We start from the raw sequence: 25604 nt of genomic DNA, 5'->3' as shown, positions 1-25604 counted from the left end.
AACAAAAAAGAGTGAAAGTAAGCAATTATATATATTGCGTAAAAGAGATCACGAATTAAAAATAAGAAAAGGGCAAATTTATTAAAATTGATCAAACTTAAACTCAAATTAAAAACAAAATTACTATATGCTAGTACTATTTATTAGCTTTATTGCCAAAAAGGGAAAAAAGTACTATTTACTAGCTCAATTGTTTAGCATTAGAATAAAGTAGACATTGTCTGCACTTTGTTTATTTTACTTTTTGTAAATAAAATTATTCTCTAAGAGTAAAGCGTCATGACCTGCTGCTGACATTGGTTTCTACAAGAGCAAGTTATCTATCCCCTTCCTGATCTTCCTGTACTGTTAAATCAATATTGCTAATGAAGATTATAAATGATTAGATTAGTCAATTCTAACCCATACTTTAAAATTTTATCTCAAAAACTTGATTTAATCATAAAAAATACTTAAATTAGAAATAATTGAAAATTAAATCTAAAACTACTGAACCCCAAAAGAACATAACTCAAAATAAATTGAATAAATAACTCAAGATGACCAAATCTAAAAAATTATAATTATTAAAAAAAATTGGATTACCAAAATATAAAATTCAATCCAATTTGAACCAATTTAAAACCAACCTGAATTGACAAGTTTAATACCTATACTACTTGGACTCAATTGTGTAGGATATAATTGTGTCAAACAAGGGTAAGTAGATTTTTTTTTCTAAGTTTTCCTATAAATTTAGAAGATAATTTTAGAAAAATACCCATACCATTATCATGATATACATATATTGATTACATTATAGAAACCAAAATCGAATTAACGTAGATAAATGCATTACAACATTTTAGTAAAATAGATACTGATGGTGAGAATAAGACTTCCAAAATGTAATCCCCAAATTCAAGTTACCATGAAATTGCACACGCACATACATTTAATATATATTTATATATTACTGCGCATATTTATCAAAGCCATGTAGCAGTATAAAAGGAGAACCTTAGCTTCCAATATTAAACCTCTATTCACACTTGAGTGCCCGGGTGATCTCCCATGAAACTGCATCAGCCTCCGGGGTTTGACTGTCGCGAGATCCGTGCACTGCCTGCCGCTTGCAATTCACTAATGCAACAATGAACCGCTCATTCTCCAGTGAAGAAGGATACATAACTTGCTCGTCCTGAAATTTATAGGATCCAGCAAAATTGCAAATTTAAGATGGTAAATGCACTGAATATTAAAAACCGTACGTTCATCGTTTATCACATTTATGTCTTCGAAAGTAAAACCAACATAAGTTCATCATTTTAACAAATTGACTTCATTCACAATAACACAGTATTTGCATACCTATGAATAATAAGTGTTAAATGATTTGAAGTATATCCCAACCCTGGCTTCAATGAATCCCCTATTTCGAGGACTATGTAGTTGGTCAATTCGACTAAAATAAATTGAAAATCGACAGAACCAATCATCAAATGGAAATTAATCGAAACCAATCAAGTTTAGCTTCATAACCAAAAAATAACCGAGTCAACTTAATTCAGTCGGTTCAATCATGCATCTTGGTTATTTCAATTAATCGAGTTGAGTAGTATGGATAATTGGTTAGGGTTTAAAGTCAATCAATTCATTAGTCATTCAGCCAACAGACTTGCATTATAATCAATCTAACTGCCCTAATTTAACGGACCAACAACAATCAGTCAGGTAAGCCAGTTATAACTGACTTCTGCATAGCCCTTACCTATTCCTTAATATTATTAAATGAACTTGAAAATTTTAGCAGTTTGATGCTAATCATGATTATATCCCTAAAACTAGTAACTGCTTACCTCAGACAGCTCGTAGAATTCATCGGGTGATATTTGCAGTAACTCCATAGCAGTTTGACCGGTACACCAAGCAAAAATTTTAGTGTTCTTGTCGGCAAGGGTGAGTTTCAGGTAGAAAGCACGCATGACAACTTCACTATCACAATCACAGTGACAGAAACTGCATTCAACTGCTCCGCTTGGCATCTCTTTGACAAAATGCCCACAAGGAGCATGTGAGAATCTTGTAGTAACATGACAATGATCAACTTGGTCAATCCAAACTCGACATATCTGAACATATGTTGGAGACAGGGAAAGAAAAAGGGTTAGCACATGGAAAATTAGGTTTTGAAAATTAAAACATGCCTACCTGCGAGGTGCTAATGATTGAAATTGATCATTTCCATTTTTTCAAAGAAAAAGTTACATGGATAAACTTGGCTGTGATACTCGGACTCAAGTGTCAGTGTTGGATATAGGTTTGTGTTCCATATGAGTGAATTTAACATTTAAAAAAAGATCATATATTTGGGGGTACTTTAAGAGTCACATCTCATACACATACCACACATGCTTCAGATATGGATACTTCAAAAAAAAAAAAAGGTCGGAACAACATTGGTAGGGAACTGTTAGAAAGCATTAGAGAGTTGAAATGGTATTCATAAATAACTGTTTAGAAAGCATTTGATCCATACATGCATTGAGTTCCTCCTGCTGGAGAGGTCAGAAAGGCGTGATAACTTGTGAAGACAGGATGAGTTTACTAATGCTGGTAAGCAACTGAGGTTGATAAAAGAAGCTCCATCATCTGTCTCACACCATGATAGTTCAAAGCTGTTAAGCAAAACAAGCACCCACGTCATCAGATGTTCACAAAGTGCTTTTAAAACCTTATGCAAGTGGAAAATTCGCCATGAGCTTCAGATCAGGAAAATGAGAACCATATATGTACAAGGTTCAAGCTACCACTTAACTGAATAGACATTATTAAGGTGTATTGATAAAACTCAAATCAATACTTACCGATCTTGTTTTGTCTTAGAGCACGTCAAGCCAGAAATATATGCTGTGTGACCAACGCTTACTCGTCCTAATGACCTGAGAAGTGTATCATGATTATCAAGCTAAAAAAAGCAGAGAATATAATGAGTGCTAAAATCCATAAAGTTAAAGTTAACTTATGGTACCAAGATTGAGAAAAATGTAGCTTTGCCCAAATTGATCCAGTAGAATCCTCGAGTTTCAATAAAAAAATAACTCCTGCAGTTTCTCTTTCTCGAAAAACATCTCTAACCACGCCATAAAGGCTGATACCGGTCATCTTGCCATGGAGATCAGCTACAAATAACTGCAGAACTTAGAAAATTTTGGAGAAATAGTATTAGTGTAATTAACTGCAAAATTAAGCAGCAACAAAAGGAATTCAAATGACCTTATACCAATTTTTTAGCGTAAAAAGACAACCTTTTGAGGTTTCTGAAATACAAGTAGAATGAAATGCAGGATTATAAATGAACTTACCTGAAAAGGATAATTACTGAAGTCAATTGACCCTTGGGAATCACAAGGCAAGCTCACTTGAGAAACTTTGGGACCTTGTGTAGGATCAGCTGCAGCATGCAACTTTGATCCTTGAGTTCGATTTTGCGTGGATGATAGGCATACCTGAGGTAAATATAAACTAACTATATATTTCAAATGGCAATAAAACCATTCACTTGATAAATTTTAACTCACTTGTTCCTCATGTTGAACAAAAGGCACCAAGTATAATTGTGTTGCAGTTCCATACTCTAGACAAAACTCATCACTTGTTTCAAGGGCACTCTCTGCGGCAATAGCAATATATGGTCTATCCAAGGCAAGCATGCTTCCAACACTGCAAGGGATTGTGTCAGACTCTCATACCTTAAATGCCAAAACAAGAGAGAGAAGAAACACAAATGTAGTTTCCAATGCAAGAATTACCTGATAAGATTGGCTAGGATTACCTGCTCATTCCACAAGAGAAATCTTAGTTTTACTCCATCATTATCAACAAGAGTGATTTGCTTCCTCTGTAAACCTCCACATTGTTCCAGAATTTCCAGTGAACTGATAGATTCAATCCTACAAAAGAAGAAGAAAAAAAAATGGATATCTCACAGAAAAAATTGCTATAATTTAAAATCCGGGGATGAAATATTAGAGCAATTAGCATGATGCAATCATACTTCATTTGTTAGAGATTGCTTTGGTGAAAAAAAAAAGGAAAGAAAATCCCAAAACAGATAGGAATTAAGTCAAACCTATTACAGCACTAAACTTAGGATACAGCCAAAACCAAACAAAGAAGAATAGAAATTATATATCCAACCTAGCATACAGCGAATATGAAACACCATTCTTGACTCCATCATGAGAAATGGAAGAGAAAGAATCTGAGCAAAACTGGGCTCCTATCAAGATTGCATCGTCATCCAGATCCTGCAAAGAAAACAAAAGAGAACTTGTTACATTCCTGCAAGTGGAGAAAAAGAAATGTTGAAAGCAAGCAAATGTATTTAGTATCAGGTATTATTGAGAATTTCGGAATGCTTTGACCTTACATTTTCATTGATAGTAATTGATCATACATAGCAAGTTACCTCATCCAATAATATCACAAGATATTCTGTTGGCAACAACCGTGGGCTACCACATCCTTCTTTGGCAGTTCGAAGATAGCAACCTGTAAGGAAAATCTCCCTTGCTTTCTTCAAAATCCCATTCGGAGGATCAACCAAGTCATAGTATCTACAAAGAGATAACATCAGAAACTTCTTGGTGGAATACAAAGACAACAGCTTTATCCTTTCCATCATTCTAGAATGGTTTATCACTTCCATTTTGCAGTAGAAAAAAGCTGTACTTAGCAATGTCACACAGACTTAATTGAAAGAGTTGGAAACGAGTATGTTACAAAAAGGATATGTTGAATTTTTCTATGTATTTTAAGGGTCCCTAGTCATATCCTTATACACATATTCAAGTATCCAGCAGACAAGGGTGTCAAGGGCTACTTCAAGAAAAATGAAGGGTTGGAGAAACATACATACATACATGGGTAAGAATGCATATGTCCAAACGAGTAGTTTGATTACCTTCGGTGAAGATAAAGATCAATGGTATTGGAACTCCAATAATCCCCCAAAGTAAGCATGTAAATGTTCGTACCTAAAACAAAAAGATACAAATTTAGCAACGAAAACAACGACACAAAGGCATAATTACTCATCAGAATCATCAACATAGAGCAAAATCTGTATAGCAACCCGGAAGAACATGAGCATCCACAACCACAGCTTCCAAAACACTACTCAAGGACAAGAAATTCTTCTCGTATATTGAGTCGATTGTAACTGTGTTAGGAAGCTTTGCTCTCCTATGTTTCCTTTTCATCTGATCTATAATCTCTGGCCTTTTCTTTGAACCGCCTACCCTGCGTTGCTCACTCCACGCCTGGGAAACAATCAGTGGATTAGAGATCTAATAAAACAAACAGAATAATAGAATATATTTAAAAAATCAAAAATAAACCACGATTGCAAATACGAACTTCTGAGAATGCCGATTCTTTTTTCTTGAACGCGGTAATAGACTAAAATAACTAAAAATACCGAAGTGAACAGAAGAGAATTGAGCCTCTGAACTCTAATCGATCATTCTAGATTCTTTTAAAAAAAAATAAACAGTGAAATAGCTCGATAATTTCAACCGAATATATCAAAGAAACAGTAGAGAATTGAGACTATGAACTCTAATCGATCATTCTAGATATTTCTCAGAAAAAATAAGCAATGAAATAGCTCAGAATAAGATTGGTAAATTTAACTGGAAATATCAAAGTAAACAGAAGATAATTGAGACTACGAACTCTTATTCAACCATTCTAGAAATTCATAAGCAAGTTAAACGGTTAAATATCTCGAAATAGCACGTCCTAAACTAAGCAAATCAGTAATACTGATAAAACCGCACAGCAAGAGTACATTACCTGAGAAAGATCGGAGAGCAAAATAGCAGCAGTAACTCCACTCGAGTAAGAAATACAAGTTTTGAGGATCCGAGACGCGATCCAGCTCCACCCCGCTCCATTATAACCTTCTTCATTTCCACTCGGATCTTCGTCTTCTTCAGGAGATATGACCGACCTGGCGTACTCGATAAATGCGAGAAACGGATCTTCTTCTTCGTCTTCTCCTTCGCCTTCTCGTTTTTTATGGTTATCGGTTTCCATTAGCGAACCTCCATTGGAGAAAGCCATCGTAGAATTTCTAGAGAAGCCGGAGACTAAACGGCGGCGGACTGCGGAGTTTGTTACAAATGATTTGGGAGGGAATTTTGAGAATTTGTGAAACTTTTTTTTCTTGGGAATGTATTTTGGCGCGGTGCCAAAAACAAAGGCGAGAATTTGTTAGGTAGAGTCGAGCGTACAAAGCGCTTTGTAAGCTCGATCGACAACAAAACACTCGGGATAGGCTTGGATAAATACATTCATAAAAGGCTTATGATAATGGGGCTAGGCTTGCTAACGGTCTTTTTTATTGAGCGAGTATTGACCCGATTAAATCATCGGTTCAATGATGACTAGATAAAATAATCATAAAAAAGTAAAAAAATTATATAAAAAAATAAAGATTTTCAAAATGGGACAATAAATATGGGCCAATGTCACACAAATAAGAAATTTTCATGCTACTTTAAAAAAATCATAATTATAGTGTTAATTCTTCGAATTAAACTTATTTGGACTACTCACTTAAGCTTAAAGAGCTATTTTAAATTTGAAGGAATTTGGATAAAAATATTAAACTAAAAAAATGAATTTGAATAAAAAATTAGGCTAATTTAAAAATGGTCTAACTTAAACTTAGTTTAATATTTTCAACTATGAAACACGTCTTGCTACGAGACAACACCGCAACAAGTTAGTAAACCTTATAAGTCATCAAACTTATAGACTTTGCTCAAAAAAATTATCGTCATCTCTTACTCACATACATTACAACCACGTCTCATCATGTCACATTATTGGTTTAATGAGAGAATCTCGAACTATAAAACTTAATGAAAACCCACAAATCACAGGAGGGCATTTAGCCTATAGATATTCTCCTTAAATATATTGTAGACACACGATCGATGTAGATAACCATTATATTCTCTAATTCATACCTTAATCATCACTAGAGGTGTGCATGGGCCAGGCTACCTGGCTCGGCCCGAAATGTGGGAGGGTTTGGACAAAAATATAGGCCCGAAAAATGGGCTTAGACAAAAAAAATTGCATATTTTTTATTTTTGAAAGTTATTTTCTTGTTGTTTTCTCCCTATTTTGCTACCATTTTACTATTATGTTGCTATTATTTTGTTGTTATTGTTTGGATATTGTATAAAATTTATTTTATTATTAATTTTCTTATTATTTTAAAGGCATTTGTTAATTTTTTTATTATTTTAAAAGCATTTGCTTGTTAAGTTGCATTTATCTTAGAGTTATTTAAGTCTACATATTTTTTAAAATTTATTTTTAATTTGTTGGAAAATATTTATTTTGATATTTTTTGTATTTTTGATGTATTATATATTTTTAAAAATAATATAAAAAATTAATACGAGCGGGCCGGGCTAGGCCTGAGTTTTAGTATTTTTATCCGGGTCGGACTTGAACAAAATTTTAGGCCCATTTTTTAAGCCCGGCTGGCCCGAACCCAATAAATAGGCATAATTTTTTAATTGAGCCCAGCCCGAAACCTGACCCAGCCCGACCCATAAACACCTCTAATCATCACTCTCTCAAACTCTTTAAAATATATTTCTGACTTTTGATACACCAGATAAATTATCTACAAACCTCATTCCTTCTTGTTGATGCCACAGGTAACTGAAAAATATGTCATAAACTTATTATTATATGGACCAACGCAAATTTTGTTTTTTTTTTCCTTCACGTTTTCTATTTTTTGTTTTTGTTTTTGTGTGGTGAGGGGAGATAGTAGGCACCCACTACCTACATGAAATTGTTGCAATTTGGACCATGAAAAAATCATTGAATGATTGAGAAGAAAAAGCAAAAAAAAAAAAAAACTTGACAAGGAATGAACCTAAAAACCATAAGCATTGCCTATCTCACGACATCAAAATTTATTTTATTTTATCTGTTTACAAAACATATAATTCCATAAATGTTAGCATTAAATGGCACAAATTTGATGCATGCATTTTCCTTGGTCAATAAATTTGACATTATTTTAATTATCTATATTTATATTAATCGATATAACGAGATAAATGAAAATCAATTTAATTAAAGAATAATAAAAATACAAATTTTAAATAATAAATTTTATTACTAAGGTATTCATGTCTTTAATATATGTATATATTTTACTTTTTACTTAAATATATTAAACTATAATTTAAAAATAAATCTTAAAACTAATAAATGATTAAGTTGGAAGATTTAAATTTTTTGAATGGTGACTTTATTTAAAAGATGAATAAACAAAGTAATAATTTGAAAAATCTTTTGTATTTACTATGTAAAGTTTTATCTTTATGGTACTTTAAAAATAAAGTTTCAATCATTCACCAAAAAATAAAAATAAAGTTTCATCTATAAATTATTATTTAAAAATTTATATTAATTTAAATATATTTTTACTATATTTATTTTTATAATTATTGTTTATTTCTTAATCGTGATAATACAGGGTTTGAATTTTTATCATTTCTACTCGAGATGATAGGTCTAACATTGACCCAAACAAGTTTCTTTTTCAAATATTCATTAAATTTTAATTACAATTAGTTTTTATAAAAAAATATATAAAAATTTATTTCATATTAAAATAATTTAATGTCCCTAATATTTTTTTTTTACATCTACGACCACCCTTACATTTCAACCCAAATAGATATTTCACTAATTTATTGTCCAATCTATTGTTATTTCCAAGTACACCAAAATTAATCATATAACCCACCCAAATATACTCTTAAAAAATAGAAGAAAAAAAAAACTAATGTATGGGTGAGGTGGAAATCTCCCACCACCACTTGTGTCTATTATTATTAACCACCGATTAAAGTAAAGAATTAATATGTGTAAAATAAATTAAGGTGAATAAATTATTAGTAAGTTTATATTTTAGTTACTTAACAGTGTTCATTTAAGTATAGGGATGTTAAATTGTATTGTATGGTATTTTTCGTTTCTGTACCAATTAAAAGAACTCACCCCATTTTCTTTTAAAGTTAATTTTTTTACAAAACAACCTTGAACATCACGAATCTACAAATTAAAATTCAAATAACTTTATTCTTCAATCACCGACACTACCTATTAAATTAACTCAAATCTAAAGTATATTATTCTATTTACCGATGGGCTCTGATCCATCATACCAACTGTTGAATTGTCTTTTGAAGCTTACTAGCTATAACTTAAAAAAAAATTGACTTAAATAAAAGGTTTTAAATAATTTGGTGAATTAAATGAAATCATTCGAATACTTTAATGATCATTTTATAATTTTATAAAGTTAAGTGACTAAAATATAAATTTATTAATAGTTTAATAACTTTAGGTCCAAATTACCCAAAAAATTATATGGACAAAAATAACGACGCTTTGTACAATTATTATTTTTAATATATATTTTAGAGGGCAACAACTTGCCACTAGGTTCCAAAGCTGAAACTGACCCCCCCCCCCCACCCCTAAACTTTAAAAATTGGAATGCTTATGCCCATCAACCTTATCGCTTTATAGACAATGCAAAAACAATAACCCCAAATAAATCTTTTATTTTCTACTTTTGCTCCCATTATTTAACTTTGTCAACCTATCACGTATCTTCAATATATTCAACAAACTCCTCCATGTATATAATATACACATTATTAAATTTAATAAAAAGTTTTATCTATTAAAGAAATACTAACTTTTGGTATGGATAATTTATTTTTAAATATTCTCAGATAAAAAAAAGTTCACATATTTAGAAGTTTTTAGAAAGGAGGGGAAGACCAAATAATGATTAATAAGATAAGTTATAAAAAGTTATTTGAAATGAAATTTAAGTTGATATTAAATTTAAATTTTTTATTAAAATATAATTTTTTTATATTGAGCCTCAAATTTGAAAAAAAATAACAATTATTTTTAAAAAAGTAAATTATATTCAAAATTATTAAATTATTGTTAGGTTTATAGTTTGATCACTTAATTTTAAAAAAATACAAAATGATTATTAAATTATTTAAATGTTTTTATTTCTATTATATAAATAAAAAATTTTAAATAATGAACATTTTTTAACATTTTAAAATTGAACTTATTAATAATTTAATAATACTAAAAAATAATAATACTTCCCTCAAAGGAAAAGTTGGAAGCATACTTTCTTCATTTAGACAAGCAGCCACCCAACTTTTACTTTTAATTGGCTAACAAAATTGTGGACTTCAACTTGGAACTATAAAAAGGAAGTTGGTTAACTAATTCTAGATTTAAAATTCGACTTTTCATGTTGTTAAATATATATATATATATGTGTGCGCGCTTTTCATATATAATTTTGGTTTAAGTTTAATTATACGTAAATTTTTTTAAATTTATTTCTATGAATATATTTATATTTTTAATCATGTAATAATTGATTTTAGTTATAATTATTTTAATGATGTATTATTTATAATTTCTATTGTGATTTTTAGTATTTTAAAAATAAATTTTTTGGGTACATATTGAGTTTTTTTATATAAATATAAATATAATTAAAAAATGTTAAGTTGTGAACAAATATGTTATAATATTTCTTTGATGGGTAAGGGTTGTCCAAATATTGTATTTTGATTGTACCATTAATATAAACTTTCAAAAGAAAAATCAAACCCAAATCTTTTACTAATGCACTTGTGCAAGGGACTAAGGGAGTAACCAAGGGTCATATCCCTTGAAAAATTTCATTTTAAATTTTATAAAAATTATAAATTAATATATGATAAAATTATATTTAAATTTTTTTAAAATATTAATATTTTAATTTAATCTTAAATTTTATAAAAAAATAAAATTAATATAATAATAGATTTATTTTTAATTCTCATAGAAAATATATTTAACTTAATTTTTACTGCCATAAAAAATTTTCTGAGTTTGATTTTCGTGGTCGTAATGTGAAAAATAATAGGACGCAGAAATTATCACGTTTATCTATAGAAAAAATATTGAAAGCCGGACAAATTTCTGAAAATTAAAGATTGTAAAAGAAAAAAGCCGAAATTTGTCTAAAAGGGGAAGCACCAAATGCGCGTTTGTAAACGCGCGACACTGATTGGATAAAAAAGTAAAAGCCACCACTTTTATAGGCTAATAAGTGCGACATGAATTAATAGCGCGTGGAAAGCAAATCCCTTGTCATTTTGTATTTAATGATCTAGTTTAAATCACAGTTGATAATAATTAGAGAAATTAAAAAAAATTTCTTCCCAAAATCAAAATTGAAAAAACGTATAATTTTAAAATTTATCATTTATTTTATTAAAATAAAAAATTTAGTATTTTTATTTTAATTTACGAGAACATAATTTTTGTACAATAAATATTGAGTTTTTGTTAATTTATTATATATAAATTGTTGAACTACTAATTTTTACTTTTTCTTTTTGCATATATAAACTGTTAAGTCAATGATTCTCGAGTTAATGATTTAACGAGAAGGTTTAAGAATGTTACTAATTGTATTAACTTTGAAGTTATAGTAGGTAAAAGTAACATGGAGACTTTTGTTTGCATTTTATTTTTTCTATTAAAAAAAAGTAAATTAGTCATTTTGTTAAAATTTCTATCAATATTTACTGTTAAAAATTGATTATTGTATGTCAATATGAGGTACACGTTGCATGCCACGTGAAATTATTTGGTTATTCATCACGCCAGTTTTTTAAATATAAAAAAAAAGAAAATTTTAACAAAAATATCAATTTACTCTTTGATATAATATACAATGGTTAATTTTTTTATTTTTTAAGTAGAAGGGAAAAATGCAAACTGAATTCTAATACATGGGCCTCCATGGTACTTTTACTGGTTTTAATACAGAATGAGACTAAAGTTTGATAAATTAAATTAAAGGACCAGTGTATCAATTTTTATAAAATAGAGGGTTGAAGTTTAGAATTAGACCAATAACAAAAAAGTTGTTGTCTTTTTGAGTCTTGGACCTCTTAAAAGAGACGAAAGCTTCTACAGAGAAAATATTGTGAAAATCTTCATTTATCTTATCAAAGCTTTGAATTTTGATTGGTTTTTTTTAGAGGAAAAGCGAAAAGAAAGTAAAAGGGAAAAGCGTATAAAATGGAAACGCCGCCGGCGGAGGAACTATTGAGAAAGATTCAAGAACTAGAAGTGGGACATGCGAATCTCAAGCAAGAAATGTCGAAGTTAAAGCGATCCGGCGGTGAGTCAAGGCTCGATTCGACTCGTCAAAGATCCCACTCTATTTCCCCTCAGCGCCCTCGATTCCCCGGGAACGCCGCGGCTGCTTCGGCGGGAGGGACAACGACGGCTGCTGCTTATTGGAAGAAAACTTCGGGTCCATTTCGACATTCCTCGCCGTTGCAAAGAGAGAGCAGAAGCAATGACACCTTAAATAGCGGCAGCGGCGGCTGCGGCGGCGGAGGTAGTGGAAGAAAAAGTGGGGATACCGGACCAGCTGCCGTTAATTTCACTAACAGCCAGTATTTAAAGATATTACAGTCTATGGGTCAATCTGTTCATATATATGATCTTAGTGGCCGTATAATTTATTGGCAAGTAAAAGAAAAAGGGTTTTCTTTCTCTCTTTATTTTTTCAATTCTTCAGTTCCAAAGTTCAAATTCTCAAATCTAATTCAATGAACAAGTCTACCATTATCATTTTTGCATTGGGTTTCTTTTTTCAGGAATCGAACTGCTGAAAAACTTTATGGGTATTTAGCAGCAGAGGCTTTAGGGCAAGATGCCATTGAGCTTCTTGTTGATCATAGGGACTTTTCTGTAGCTCATGATATAGTTCATCGTGTTATGATGGGGGAAAGCTGGACTGGGCAATTCCCTGTTAAGAACAAAATGGGGGAAAGATTTTCAGCTGTTGCAACCAATACTCCATTTTATGATGATGATGGTTCTTTGGTTGGAATCATTTGTGTTTCGACCGATACTCGGCCTTTTCAAGACATGAAAGTTGCATTGTCAGCTGAAAAGCAAGCCGATGGTGATTCGGCTTTTAGCTGGTCTAAAAACGCAGTCTCGGCTAAACTCGGTCTTGATCCTCAGCAGCCGTTACAAGCTGCAATTGCGTCGAAAATAACGAATTTGGTATTAGTTCCTTATGTCTCGTGTCTATTTACTTTTGTTGTAGTTTGGTGTATTGGTTTGATTGTTACGAAATGCAGGCGTCCAAGGTGAGCAACAAAGTGAAATCAAAGATTAGGACGGGAGAGAATTGTTCTGATCGTGAAGGGGGAAGTGGAGATAGTCATTATTCTGATCATGGTTTGTCCGATGCTGTTCTTTCTGATCATAAAGAAGATGCAAATTCCAGTGGAGCTAGTACACCTAGGGGAGATATACACCCATCTGCTTTTGGTGTGTTTTCGCCTTTTGATGAGAAATCCCCGGCTAGAACCTCTAGAGATTTTGGTGATGAGAATGAAGGAAAACCCGCAATCCAAAAGATTATGACCTTAATGGGTAAAAAAGGGATAACATGGCCTTGGAAAGGGAATGATCGAGAAGGACCCGAGACAAGGACTACACGTTTTGTATGGCCTTGGTTGAGTAACGATCAAGAGAATGAAACGTTTCAACCGAAGATCCCATATTCTGGTACAAAAAGTGAAGGACATGTTAATGAGAGTAACAGATCTGTCAATAACGAGGCAGCATCAGGTTCTTGGTCGTCTGCTAATGTTAACAGCACAAGCAGTGCCAGCAGCTGTGGTAGTACCAGCAGTAGTGCTGTTAATAGAGTTGATCTCGACACTGATTGTTTAGATTACGAAATCTTGTGGGAAGACTTGACAATCGGAGAGCAAATCGGGCAAGGTAATTGCTTTCGAGTGAAGGAATTGTCAATGGCCGGAGAACTCGGTCATTGACTCAAAGCACTGTTTGTGTTTACCTTGTTTGTGCTGTTTTTTTTTCTTTAATATGTATAAGTTTAATACTTTATGTATCTTTGCTTTCATTTGCAGGTTCTTGTGGAACCGTGTATCATGGCCTGTGGTATGGATCAGTACGTTCTCTTGCTTCATTCAAAGCCTTCACTTTTGATAGGATTTACGTTTGCATTATGGATGAATATAACTTGAAATTTTGGTTTAGGAGTACCGTGATTCGTTTCGGGACACTTGTGGTTAAATACCAATTCATGGAAGTTGCGAATGCATTGCAATGAATTCATTCTTGTACTCATTAGTTATTCATTGGTATTATTAAAGAGCATGCTCGTATGATTATTTGTGTTAATTAACTGTATTCATGTTATTGCAGGACGTTGCTGTCAAGGTATTCTCGAAGCAGGAATATTCAGATGACGTGATAGATTCCTTTAGACAGGAGGTGTGCTTTATTCATAAATTCAGTTTCTTTTTGGTGGTAACCGTAAAATCACATGATGCATGCGCCATCCTAACTTTGCATTCGCTGAGTCCAAAGCCACTGCATTTGTTATTATTTCGAGTTCCTTCCTCTTTGGAACGGTGGTCACGGTTTTACTTTTGCTTTTAAGGTATCTCTGATGAAAAGACTTAGGCATCCGAATGTTCTGTTGTTCATGGGAGCCGTGACTTCGCCTCAACGTCTCTGCATTGTCACGGAGTTCCTTCCACGGTTCGTTCTCTTCCTTTTTTCGTAACTTTCACATTGCATATTTATGGCTCTGCGGAATCCTTATGTTTACGTTTCTTTGTTGCAGTGGGAGTTTGTTTCGATTACTACAGAGAAATACTACCAAACTCGATTGGAGACGGCGTGTTCATATGGCATTGGATATTGTGAGTATTATGAGTTTTAGCTTTTTAATTTTTATTTTCATTCTTTTTCCAGTTTCTCTATGACTCCCCGTTTTTTATGCATATATAGTGCCATCATGTATTCGGTTTTCTTTCATCCTTGCATGCATTACTGGATTATCCCTTCCCTATGTCAATTCACCTTATTAATTGAGCTTCAACAGGCACGGGGAATGAATTACCTTCATCATTGCAATCCACCTATCATTCATCGTGACTTGAAGTCATCAAATCTTCTAGTTGATAAGAACTGGATCGTGAAGGTTTGCCTCTAGTTATGTACTCCCTTTCTAAATGCAAATCCAGTTATAGTTTACTTCTCGGTTTTGAGGATGCTTTTTCGTTTATTCGATGTAAAATAGGTTGGCGATTTTGGTTTGTCACGTCTCAAGCACGAAACATATCTCACAACAAAGACCGGGAAGGGAACGGTATTTTACTGAAAATTTCATTTGCTTCATCAGAAATATTTAAATCACTCATAAGTACACCATTTCTTGCAGCCTCAATGGATGGCACCAGAAGTTCTTCGTAATGAACCCTCTGATGAGAAGTATGTCATCCCCTTTCCTAAATCCCGCAACCCCATTCCATCACATTCAACTTTTCTCTGGCCAATAACTTTGCATTTCTTTTTCTTTCCGACTTAGGTCTGATATATATAGTTTTGGAGTCATTTTATGGGAGCTTGCTACTGAGAAGATACCTTGGGATAATCTCAACTCAATGCAGGTATCCTTTTCATTTAAAAGGATTTTAACTCATTCGTCTTCACGGCTCTGCATATACGAACAAAAGTTCTTTTAGTATATTCACAGGTAATTGGAGCTGTGGGGTTCATGAATCAACGGCTAGAGATACCAAAAGAAGTAGATCCGCGGTGGTCTTCTATAATTGAAAGTTGCTGGCAAAGGTGCTTTTTCTCCTTATAATGTTCACATATTTTCGAATGCTTTAGTCTGTATAATTTGCAATCGTCACCTAATATGTGCAACCACAACTTTTCCAATCCAGTGATCCACAATGCCGACCAACGTTCCATGAACTATTGGACAAGCTTAGATATCTTCAAAGACAATACATGATCCAACTTCAGCAAGCTCGTAATTCGGCCGGAGACGGTTCTCAAAGGGACTCGTGAATCAAATTTATGACTTTTATCGATTCCATTCTATTGCCTTCAAGCAAAAAAAGCACAGTCAAAGGACGAAACCTAGACAATTGTTGGCACTATGTGAGTGAGTTTTTGCCCTGAGTTGTGAGATGTCTGTTATAATCTGACATCATAAAAATCTTCAAAAAATCTGTTTGACAGTGCTGTGTGATTAGATTCATGTCAACTTGTGATTCTTTTTCTATAAAAAAAATATGTAAAGCATGTTAGAACCACTAATGAAAGTTGTATATAATACAGAATATATATATCTACAATGGAGTAAAATAGAGTGAAGAGATCAATGTCTTCTTGCATTGTTTATTACAGGATTATTATTCCATTTAGTACTTGAATTTGGTATTAATGTTCAATTTGGTATTAAAATCTTATCTGTTCCAATTTAATATTTGGGTTTGGGTTTAATGTTTAATATGGTATTTAGATTAGATGGCAATATGACTTAATTAATATTTGACATGTGTGCTTTAGTAAAAAATATATATATAGGTACTTAATTGAGATAAAGCAAAATTCAAGTACCTAATTCAACATTAAAATTAAAATTAAATTCAAATACTAAATAGCATATAACTTGTATCTAATTATAAAAATGAAGAAATCCAATTCTATTTGTACTAATCATTCTTTTTGAAAAAAAAAATAAAAAGTCACCTACTTTTGATGTCTCCATTTTATTTTTCACAAAAAGGCTTAGGCTTTAGTGGTTAAGAAATAACTCTATTAAATACAGCTGGTCTATGGGTTTCATTTTAATTTAATAGTTAATAAATGTGAGTGGAAATTTGAGTCAATACCGACTATTACAATGAATTCCATTTATTTCTCACTTTTCCCCCTATAATGATATTTTACTCTCTTTTTTTCCTTTTAAAATTATTTTAATCATCAACTTTCAAATTTTAGTTAAATTAGGCTTTGAATTTTATATATTTTTAAAATTTTATATGAAGTATATGTGAATTGCTACACGAATTACTATGTTACTGCCTTTGAAATAGACTAAAATTTGAAAGTTGAAAATTAAAGTACAAAAAAGAAAAAAAAACTAAGGCTAATGTGATAAAACGAGATAAATGTTAGGGCTGAATTTTTCATTACACCTTCATTTTACTTCAGATTATCTTTGTCGTTTCCTGTTTTGTACGCTTCCATTTCTCTTACCAGACAATATTAATATTAGCTGATATGAAGAGGCTAAGGTTAATATATTATTGGTTAATCCATCTTTTTAATCACACTTTGTGGAGGGTCCACAATATTTGCCAGTGGAGGACATGAAACTCGGCACTGCTCGTGGCGGCTGACTGATTCAGACGTAAATATAAAAATATAATCACCCCTCTATATAACAACTCTATTTATCTCCTTATAAAGAGGTAGTTGTTACTATATTATTATAAACAGATAACCATTATAAGTTTATCAAAGAATTTAGATCATTTATTGTTATAAAAAACTAATTTAATAAAAATATATACTTCATAACAATGTATGTTCTTGTTATAAGTAAAATATTTTTATAGAGTGTTAAAATAAAGCATAAAAATCGATTCTTTTAAAAATTTGATTGTTATAGCGAAATGCTATTATAGTAGGTAACTATAATAAAAAAGGCTGACTATCCAAGGTGAAGCCAAAAAAAATTTTTAGGGGCCGAAATTAAATTATAATTTTTACAATAGTAAAAATATAATTTCATCATTTTAATAACCTATATAATTTTTAAAAAATTAAATCAAATTTTTATACTTTTAAGGGGGTTAAAGTACAATTTTACCTTTACTAAAAAATTTAAATGGCCTAATGAAAAATTTTCCATTTTACGGGCCAAGACCCTCCCAAAACCCTTAGTTTCGCCCCTGATGATTGTATACTTAAAAATAATAATATTATATAAATACGTAAATTTGTTAAAACTCATGCAACATAGAGTTGTAGCCTGCGTTTTAAATATGATTATAATATGCGAAATTAAAACAAATGAGATATGAATACGTAGATTACTATATCTAATTTAACATAAGTATCTATTACTGTTACGCAAAACATTTCACATGTCGTTATAGTTTGTGTAATTGTATGATATTTTATACAATTCGTGTCATATAAAACATTACGAATGTTGCAGTAATTTATGTAATTGAGTAATGTTTTTGTGTAATTCGTGCTACATAAAAAAAATACAAATGTTATGTTAATTTATGTATTTAGTGACGTGCTTTCAGGTAACATTACGAGTGTTATGATAATTTGTGTATTTAAGTGATGTTTCGTATACTTCATGTTATAATAAATGTTATGAATATTGTAGTAATTTGCATACTTGAGTAATATTGTATTTAATTATAAAAAATATTATAAATATTATAGTAATTTGTGAAATTAAATAATATTTTGTGTAAAAAAATATTATAATGTAAGTGCTTTTTAGTTACAAAGCTTGGAATGGATTTATTATCTTTTGGATGCCATGCCAACGCATTTATATGCATCTCCACATCAACATAAAATATAGAGAACTTGAAACTTACTTTTGTTATTCCATTTAAAAAAATCATGTAATTAATTATTTTAAAAATTAAAATATATAAAGATTTGTTGTTATTTGAATTTTGGTCATACAATCAAAGTTATGTGAAATTTTAATTAATTATTTTTAATAAATAATAAATTTATAATGGTGTTCTATAAAAAAGTTATACGTAATCACTTAAAACATTGTTATCAATTTGGATTAGTGGTGTTCACATGTTGGGCTGATGTCAAATTCTAAAAATTTAAACCCAAGTTTGTCTCGCCCAAATGACTTGTTTCACTGTTCAAAAATAATGAAAAATTATTATTATTTAAATTTAATTATAAAAATTAAAATATTAATATAAAATTTTTATATTTTTATTATTTTTAAACATTAAAATGGATTGAGATGAGCTAACTAGAGGCAAAAAAAAAAAAAGACTAAGCCCATCCAAAAGGGAAACAAATAGGATCGAGTGAGCCACCAACCCATAAATACTTTTAATTTAACCTCGGATCAAATTATGATAAATTAAAATCGAACCTCTCATCCAGTTTCAAGCGCATTTCTTGAATATAAGAATTTAATTGATCCAATAAGAGGAGTTTGAGTTCATTGAGGCCCATTTTCGATTTACAATTATTGGGCCTTAAATTGATTTGATTCGAAAATTTATAATTTTATTTTTATTCATAAATTAATAATAGTAAATCAAACCAAAATTTATATTTATTTAATTTTAATCTTTAATATTTTACAATATAAAATTAATATATAATTTTTTAAGTTAATGAAATAATCTTACAAATATTGTATAATATTAGTGGTGATATTGACCTAGTAAAATCGAGGTAATGTATGGTGTTAACACCGTACATATATAGTTCTCAAAGCTCTAAACGGTTTGTAATATGAATATTAAATTTTGTTTAAATCTATCCATATTTAAAAATAATTAACTTAAGTTGATTTAAATTTATTCACATTTTTTTATAAAATTATATTATTTTTATTTGATATTTACTAATTATATATTTTTATTAAAATTTTTAACAATTTATTTTAATACTTACATTATAATATTATATTTTTAATTTTTGTAGGATATGAATTACATCACACACACACATATATATATAATTAACACATTAAGAAAATTGAAAAACGAGTCGATCACCTTGAATATTATCAATATTTTAAATTGATCTATTTTTTTCTTAAGCTCGTTCTTTTTGGTTTAATATTTTTGTTAAAACCTTTTAAATATTGAGAGCCTTCGAGCTTGAGCGGGTAACCCTTAATCAAGCTTATTGTATAAAAAGATATTTTTCCTTCAATTTTAGAGTTAATTGCATCATATATCCCCAAATTTTAACCTTCATTCTAAATTGGCCATCAAACTTTAAAGACGTTCTAATTATATATTCAAACTATCAATGTTATATCTATAAGGTATTTTCATTACTAAAGTCATTAATTTAACTGTTAAATTAGATGTTAAATCTTATGTAGCATAGTTTAAAATGATGTTTTAAAAAAAATATATTGTAAATATTAATTTTGGAGTTTTCAAAGCTTTTAGAAAAGTCTTAATGCTCTCTCTCTCTGTAACACGCACACTCTCTCGTTTTATTTTATTTTTAGATTTTATTTTTTAAAATTTATGCAATAATATTTTTTTAAATTATGCTATATTAAGATTTGATCTATACATTTTGATTTGAAATCATTCAGTATATGATAGTCACATTAAACTCCGACTAAATTCCGAGTGGATACTCAAATTAAAACCATACAAATTGAACAAGAATTAAAACATATCACATGAGCCACCGAGTTAATTAATGCAAAGGTTATATATCTTTAAATATTCAAATTCAAGTTTTACCTTACATAATTACGATATCTAAAATTTCAATCCAATTTTATTCGATTTTCCACGGATTATAATAATATCATATTTGAGAGCAAAACATATCACATGGGATGGGTTTACTTTTTAAAAAAATTTCATAGCAATATTAAAGGCTGCAGGAGGAAGTTATAAATGTGTTCAAGTCTTCCCAATAAGTAATATATATTAAGCATCATCATCTTCACCTTCGTACACAAACATGTTCATCGGGTCCCATATCACGACCACTCAACGTCAATATTGCAAAATTAGGATATGCGGTATGCGTAAATGCTTCAATTCTGCTCGATTATTAAAAAATTTTGTAAGCTAAAATAAGAATTTTTATATTAAAAAAACGTAAAATTAAATTATTAATTTTGAGAGACATCAAAGTACAAATTTTCTTTTCATTTTAATTAGAGAGTCAAGACTCTTGCATGGTTTTTTACATCTACTCCTAATCCTAACTCAAGTATGAGTAATTTTATTATAGATTTTAATCATATTTTTTTTTGACACGATACTTAAAATTTTTTATAGTCTCTCTCTAACTGATAAATAAAAAGATAATACACTGTAACATATTTAAACTCACATTTTTTTACATTAATAACAATATTTAAAATTAACTCATGTTTTGAGCTTAAATTTCTTTAAATTCTTAATATCCTCTACTAGAGACATAAATATTAAAGATACTAATCATGGTTAATTTAAATAACGTATTCACCAAAATTGATCGTAACTATGTTTATTACAATACAAACGCAATATAATAACAAAAAAACGCGTTTATGATCATAATTTAAATCCCAATTTAAATGATTATAAATATATATCGGCAGAGAGTACAATCAGTCGTCTAGATTTTTTAGGGTGCTGGCCTAGCTCTGGCAAGCGTCAGCGAAATTAGCCAAGGCTAGAGGTAGTTGAGAAGACGAGACTATATTAATTGCTATGTCACCGTCCAAATTAGGGTTTTTCTTTTTATATTTAATGCATCATTTTATACTTGAATTTTAAAAATTTTCGGTATATATATATTTTTATATTTAATAAAAGTAAAATATTTAGATACTTAAAAAGTGATTGTATTAATTTTTTAATATTAATCCATATTTTAGGATTGATTTGATGAAATATAATTACTAATGTTATTAATTTTGAATTTTCATGATATAAATAATAAAATAATTAAGTGTTAATTATGAATTTGTTATTAATAGGTGTGATTTTTTTTTTTTGATTTTAGGATTTATTTGATAAAAATTAATTGCTAATATTATTAATTAATTATGATATTAATCATATCAACCCTAAAAATTAAATTAAACTGTAAAAATTAACATGGTTTACTGTTAGTACCAAAACGTATTTCTTTAATAAAAATACATGTATTACATTGAAAAGAAAACTCAAATATTCACGTTAAAAAAATATAAAACCCGAATACCAAATGATGTAATAAATTTTTTTTCAAAGATATTTGAAAATTGAGCCATTAGGTTAAACGTAGATATACATTATGGAATATATTTGCATATTTGCTTGCAAATCTAAACATCTTCAACTAATCAACTGCCTGCATTTATGATATATGTGTATATATAGGAGGTTGTTTGCTAAGTTCATATGCTCAACATTTATCGAAATTAAGATTTGAGTGTTTTACTTTTTATCTTCTTGGAAAATGGCCGGGAAATTGATTTCCAAGAGATTAGGAGTGTTTGCATTGATGTTTGTGTTTGCCATAGGGATAGCTGAGTGTAGAAAGTTTGAGAAGGAGAATTTGGGTGGTGGTTTTGGTGGTGGTGCTGGTGCTGGAGGAGGGCTTGGTGGTGGTTTAGGAGGTGGAGCTGGTGGGGGTGCAGGAGGAGGGCTTGGTGGCGGCGGTGGGGGTGGATTAGGTGGTGGTGCTGGAGGAGGGCTTGGCGGGGGTGCCGGTTTAGGAGGTGGTGGTGGTGCTGGAGGAGGGCTTGGTGGTGGTTTAGGAGGAGGAGCCGGTGGAGGTGGGGGTGCTGGAGGAGGGCTTGGTGGCGGTGCCGGTTTAGGAGGTGGAGCTGGTGGTGGTGCTGGAGCAGGTGGCGGTCTTGGAGGAGGGCTTGGTGGTGGGGGTGGTGCAGGTGGTGGAGTTGGAGGAGGAGCTGGTGGAGGAGGAGGAATTGGAGGCGGTGCGGGTGGTGGAGTTGGAGGAGGTGTAGGTGGAGGTGGAGGTGGTGGATTCGGTGGTGGTGGTGGTGCTGGTGGAGGAATTGGAGGAGGATTTTAATGTTAAAATGTGCATGGTACATGGTGCCAACCATGCAAATTATCCATATGATCCGCGGCATGCTAGTAAGCATATATGGTAATGTTTTAGTATTAGTAATTAAAAAAAAGGTGGAAATTAAGCTTAATGCTGGTTAATTCTACCCAAACAAAAGCTGCAAAATGCTTCTTGGATTCTATTAACCACGTTTTTGTTTTTCTGCCTTTATTACTAGGATTTATTTACCCAACAGCATGTACTTGTTTTCTATTAATTATAATTCAAATCAATTCAATAATGGTTGATTCTCAATAATTTTTACTTTTTGAAATTTAAAATATTTTACTTTAACAACAAAATACACATTGTATACTAATTAATATGAAAATTATATGTTCATTAACTTACTTTTAATTCAACACTTCAATTTTTATTGGTTGATTTCGATTTTAATGAATTAAATAGATCATGCTCATGATGATCATATGAAAAATAAGAAAAAAAATTCAATTGAGTTTTAACTCAATTAGTATCACATTGTTGTACGTAGGTTCAAGTGCACTGAAGCGCATTATTTTTCTATTTAAGAGTTAAGTAGAGACTATGAGTAGTTTTAAACATTGTATAAAAAAAACACATGATAAAAACCTATAATGAAATTAATCTTAAAAAAACTAATAACAACAAGGAAGAATTCTAAATAAAAGTATTCATGAACCATAATTTTTTGTTTCACGTTATCCAAATTGACTTAACTTCAAATATTATATTATTGTTCAAAATATACTTAAAATTTTCTTGAAACTATTTTTATATTATTATTTATATAGTTAATTGCACTATACATATTCAAACTATCACTTTTATTTTAAATTAGTTTTTAAATTTTAAAATATTTTAATTACATCCCTATATTATCAATTTTATATCAATTAGGTCCTTCAATTATTAAAACCATTAATTTAACCATTAATTTTGAAAAACTAAAAATAAAGTAAAACTGAAAAAAAAAAAAGAGTAAGCGATAAAACTTTTGTAAAAATTTTGAAAACCTCAAAACCAATATTTTTACAAAGAAAAGCAAGATTGCAGAAAGGACTAAATTACACAATGTGAAATGTTGAGAGTTAGATTTATTTATAAGCAAAACTAAATTGACACAATGTATAAATGTTGTGAGTTAAAGTTGTTATTGTGACAATTTTAAAAGCTAATAACATTAGCCAACTGATGTCAAAAAAAGACAAAATTGAATAGTTGGATGACCATTTTGTAATTTTTTATAGTTGGGTGATCAAATTTTTTTTTACTAATAATTGAGTGACCAATTCGTAACTTTTTATAGTTGAGCGACCAAAAAAGAAAAAATCAAATAGTTAGGTGATCATTTTATAACTTTCTTGGTTAGGTGACTAAAAAAAAATACTAATTGTTGTATGACTACTAGTGTAACTTACGCTTTGTTTATTTGTGTTTTATTTATCTTTTGCCTAACACATCCGGTGCACAGGGGAGAAGGGAGGAGGAGACAAGGGTTTGACGCTCTAAAATGAGAAATTGTTGTTTAAATCCCTTAAATTTTTAAAATCTTAAGTTAAATTTATAGTTTAATTTTTAAAAAATGCTAAAATTTTAATTTAATCCTTTTAAAAACTATAAAAATGTAAGCAGATATAATAATAAAACTTGCTAGTGCATATGCATTAATCTATGTAACATGTAATTTATATTGGGTTTTTCATGGCATGCTACTTCACATTCTAGCCAAGTGTCCGAACTTAATTTCATGTCTAATTAAAGGGTTAATTGACGCCAAGCTAAATCTAAAACTTAGACAAAGACTAATTCAAATCCAAGAAAATTGTGAAGGAAAAAAAGCAACACCTTTTGACATGGGAAACCTTTTTATAGTATAAAATATAATATATAAGCATAGATTAAGAGTTTTGTACCAAACAGATGGATTTGAAAGTTGAGAGTGTTTTACTTTTTTTTTTTTTGGAAAATGGTCGGAAAAATGATTTCCAAGAGATTGAGAGTGCTTGCATTGATGTTTGTGTTTGTTTTAGGGATAGGTGAGTGTCGAAAGTTTGAGGAGGATTTGGATGGTGGTGCTAGGAGAGAGCTTACTTTTGGTGGTTTTAGTGGGGGTGGGGGAGCCAAAGGAGGATTTGGCGGCGGCAGCGGTTTTGGAGGTGGTTTTGGAGGAGGGATTAGTGGTGGTGGTGGTGCTAGTGCTAGTGCTCGAGGTGGAGCTAGTAGAGGTGCTGGTGCTGGTGGTAGTGGTGGTGGTGGTGCTAGAGGAGGCGTAGGTGGAGGAGCTGGAGGAGGTGCAGGTGGAAGAGCTAGTGCTGGTGGAAAATTTGTAGGTAGTGTAAGTGGTGGGTTTAGTGTTGGTGGCGGCGGCGGTGGAAGAATTGGAGGAGGATTTTAATTCCAAAATGTGATAATATTTGTTGCAACCATGAAAATTATCCGCATTAGTAGCAAGCATAGCATTAATAGTTAGCAAAATAAAAAGAAAAAAACAGCAGCAAAATGCTTTTTAGTTACTAAACTTTTATACTAAATATTAATTAAATTTTTGTTTTCCTATTTTTATTAGTGTTTTGGTATTGTTAAGAAAATGCGAATTTTGTAAATAGTTAGAATTCAATATTAAATTTAAATCAGTTCAATAATTTTTGCTTGTTGGGTACCATATATATTTACAATCTTGTCAATAATTTTTTTATTCATTTTATTGTTTGAAATTTAAAATATTTTGTATACTAATTATTATATATATTTAATATGAAAATTATATGTTCAATATTTAAATAACTTTTATCATTTTTATAGCCTATATGTTTATAATT

The 25604-nt window shown here is 30.6% G+C and overlaps 4 protein-coding genes across 5 annotated transcripts; 3 read left to right on the top strand and 1 right to left on the bottom strand.

Moving 5' to 3' along the window:
• Window positions 1-774: 774 nt before the first annotated feature.
• LOC107926376 (uncharacterized) lies at window positions 775-6258 on the bottom strand. Its single transcript, XM_016857219.2, has 13 exons — window positions 5839-6258; window positions 5117-5303; window positions 4946-5018; window positions 4451-4598; window positions 4180-4289; window positions 3792-3932; window positions 3561-3702; window positions 3345-3488; window positions 3011-3171; window positions 2847-2921; window positions 2519-2657; window positions 1839-2111; window positions 775-1180 (listed from the first exon to the last, which is right to left on the bottom strand). Exons 1-13 carry the CDS (start codon window positions 6106-6108, stop codon window positions 1022-1024), a joined length of 2022 nt encoding a protein of 673 aa, XP_016712708.2. The 5' UTR covers window positions 6109-6258; the 3' UTR covers window positions 775-1021.
• Window positions 6259-12033: 5775 nt separating this feature from the next.
• On the top strand, window positions 12034-16364 carry LOC107926508 (uncharacterized). Of its 2 annotated transcripts, none has more exons than XM_016857378.2 (13): window positions 12034-12662; window positions 12795-13209; window positions 13287-13938; window positions 14088-14128; window positions 14386-14454; window positions 14624-14724; window positions 14810-14888; window positions 15071-15169; window positions 15269-15337; window positions 15410-15459; window positions 15557-15638; window positions 15725-15819; window positions 15921-16364. In XM_016857378.2, exons 1-13 carry the CDS (start codon window positions 12208-12210, stop codon window positions 16045-16047), a joined length of 2334 nt encoding a protein of 777 aa, XP_016712867.2. In that variant the 5' UTR covers window positions 12034-12207; the 3' UTR covers window positions 16048-16364. The 2 variants fall into 2 exon arrangements, with proteins under 2 accessions (XP_016712867.2, XP_016712865.2); XM_016857376.2 differs by having other exon boundaries at window positions 12104-12680.
• A 5824-nt stretch (window positions 16365-22188) lies between these two features.
• LOC107926377 (glycine-rich cell wall structural protein) lies at window positions 22189-22767 on the top strand. Its single transcript, XM_041076250.1, has one exon. The coding sequence runs from the start codon at window positions 22189-22191 to the stop codon at window positions 22765-22767; it is 579 nt and encodes a 192-aa protein (XP_040932184.1).
• A 1984-nt stretch (window positions 22768-24751) lies between these two features.
• LOC121206062 (glycine-rich cell wall structural protein) lies at window positions 24752-25180 on the top strand. The gene has a single exon (XM_041076249.1). It carries the CDS (start codon window positions 24752-24754, stop codon window positions 25178-25180), a length of 429 nt encoding a protein of 142 aa, XP_040932183.1.
• Window positions 25181-25604: the final 424 nt, after the last annotated feature.

The sequence above is a fragment of the Gossypium hirsutum genome, chromosome A09 (assembly GCF_007990345.1).
Source record: "Gossypium hirsutum isolate 1008001.06 chromosome A09, Gossypium_hirsutum_v2.1, whole genome shotgun sequence".
Classification (NCBI taxonomy): Eukaryota; Viridiplantae; Streptophyta; class Magnoliopsida; order Malvales; family Malvaceae; genus Gossypium; species Gossypium hirsutum.
Note: the sequence above shows the minus strand (reverse complement) of the source record. Positions and strands in the feature narration are given on the sequence as shown.

What these genes read in the sequence shown, in the direction of transcription:
- LOC107926376 (XM_016857219.2), bottom strand. Translation starts at nt 6,108, where the DNA reads ATGGCTTTCTCCAATGGAGGTTCGCTAATGGAAACCGATAACCATAAA. An exon ending in TTGTTCAACATGAGGAACAA is followed by an intron (nt 3,489 to 3,560) that starts GTGAGTTAAAAT and finishes TATTTACCTCAG; the next exon opens with GTATGCCTATCATCCACGCA. An exon ending in TCTAAGACAAAACAAGATCG is followed by an intron (nt 2,658 to 2,846) that starts GTAAGTATTGAT and finishes TTTGCTTAACAG; the next exon opens with CTTTGAACTATCATGGTGTG.
- LOC107926508 (XM_016857376.2), top strand. Translation starts at nt 12,208, where the DNA reads ATGGAAACGCCGCCGGCGGAGGAACTATTGAGAAAGATTCAAGAACTA. An exon ending in TAGATTCCTTTAGACAGGAG is followed by an intron (nt 14,455 to 14,623) that starts GTGTGCTTTATT and finishes TTTGCTTTTAAG; the next exon opens with GTATCTCTGATGAAAAGACT. An exon ending in ATTGAAAGTTGCTGGCAAAG is followed by an intron (nt 15,820 to 15,920) that starts GTGCTTTTTCTC and finishes TTTCCAATCCAG; the next exon opens with TGATCCACAATGCCGACCAA.
- LOC107926377 (XM_041076250.1), top strand. Translation starts at nt 22,189, where the DNA reads ATGGCCGGGAAATTGATTTCCAAGAGATTAGGAGTGTTTGCATTGATG.
- LOC121206062 (XM_041076249.1), top strand. Translation starts at nt 24,752, where the DNA reads ATGGTCGGAAAAATGATTTCCAAGAGATTGAGAGTGCTTGCATTGATG.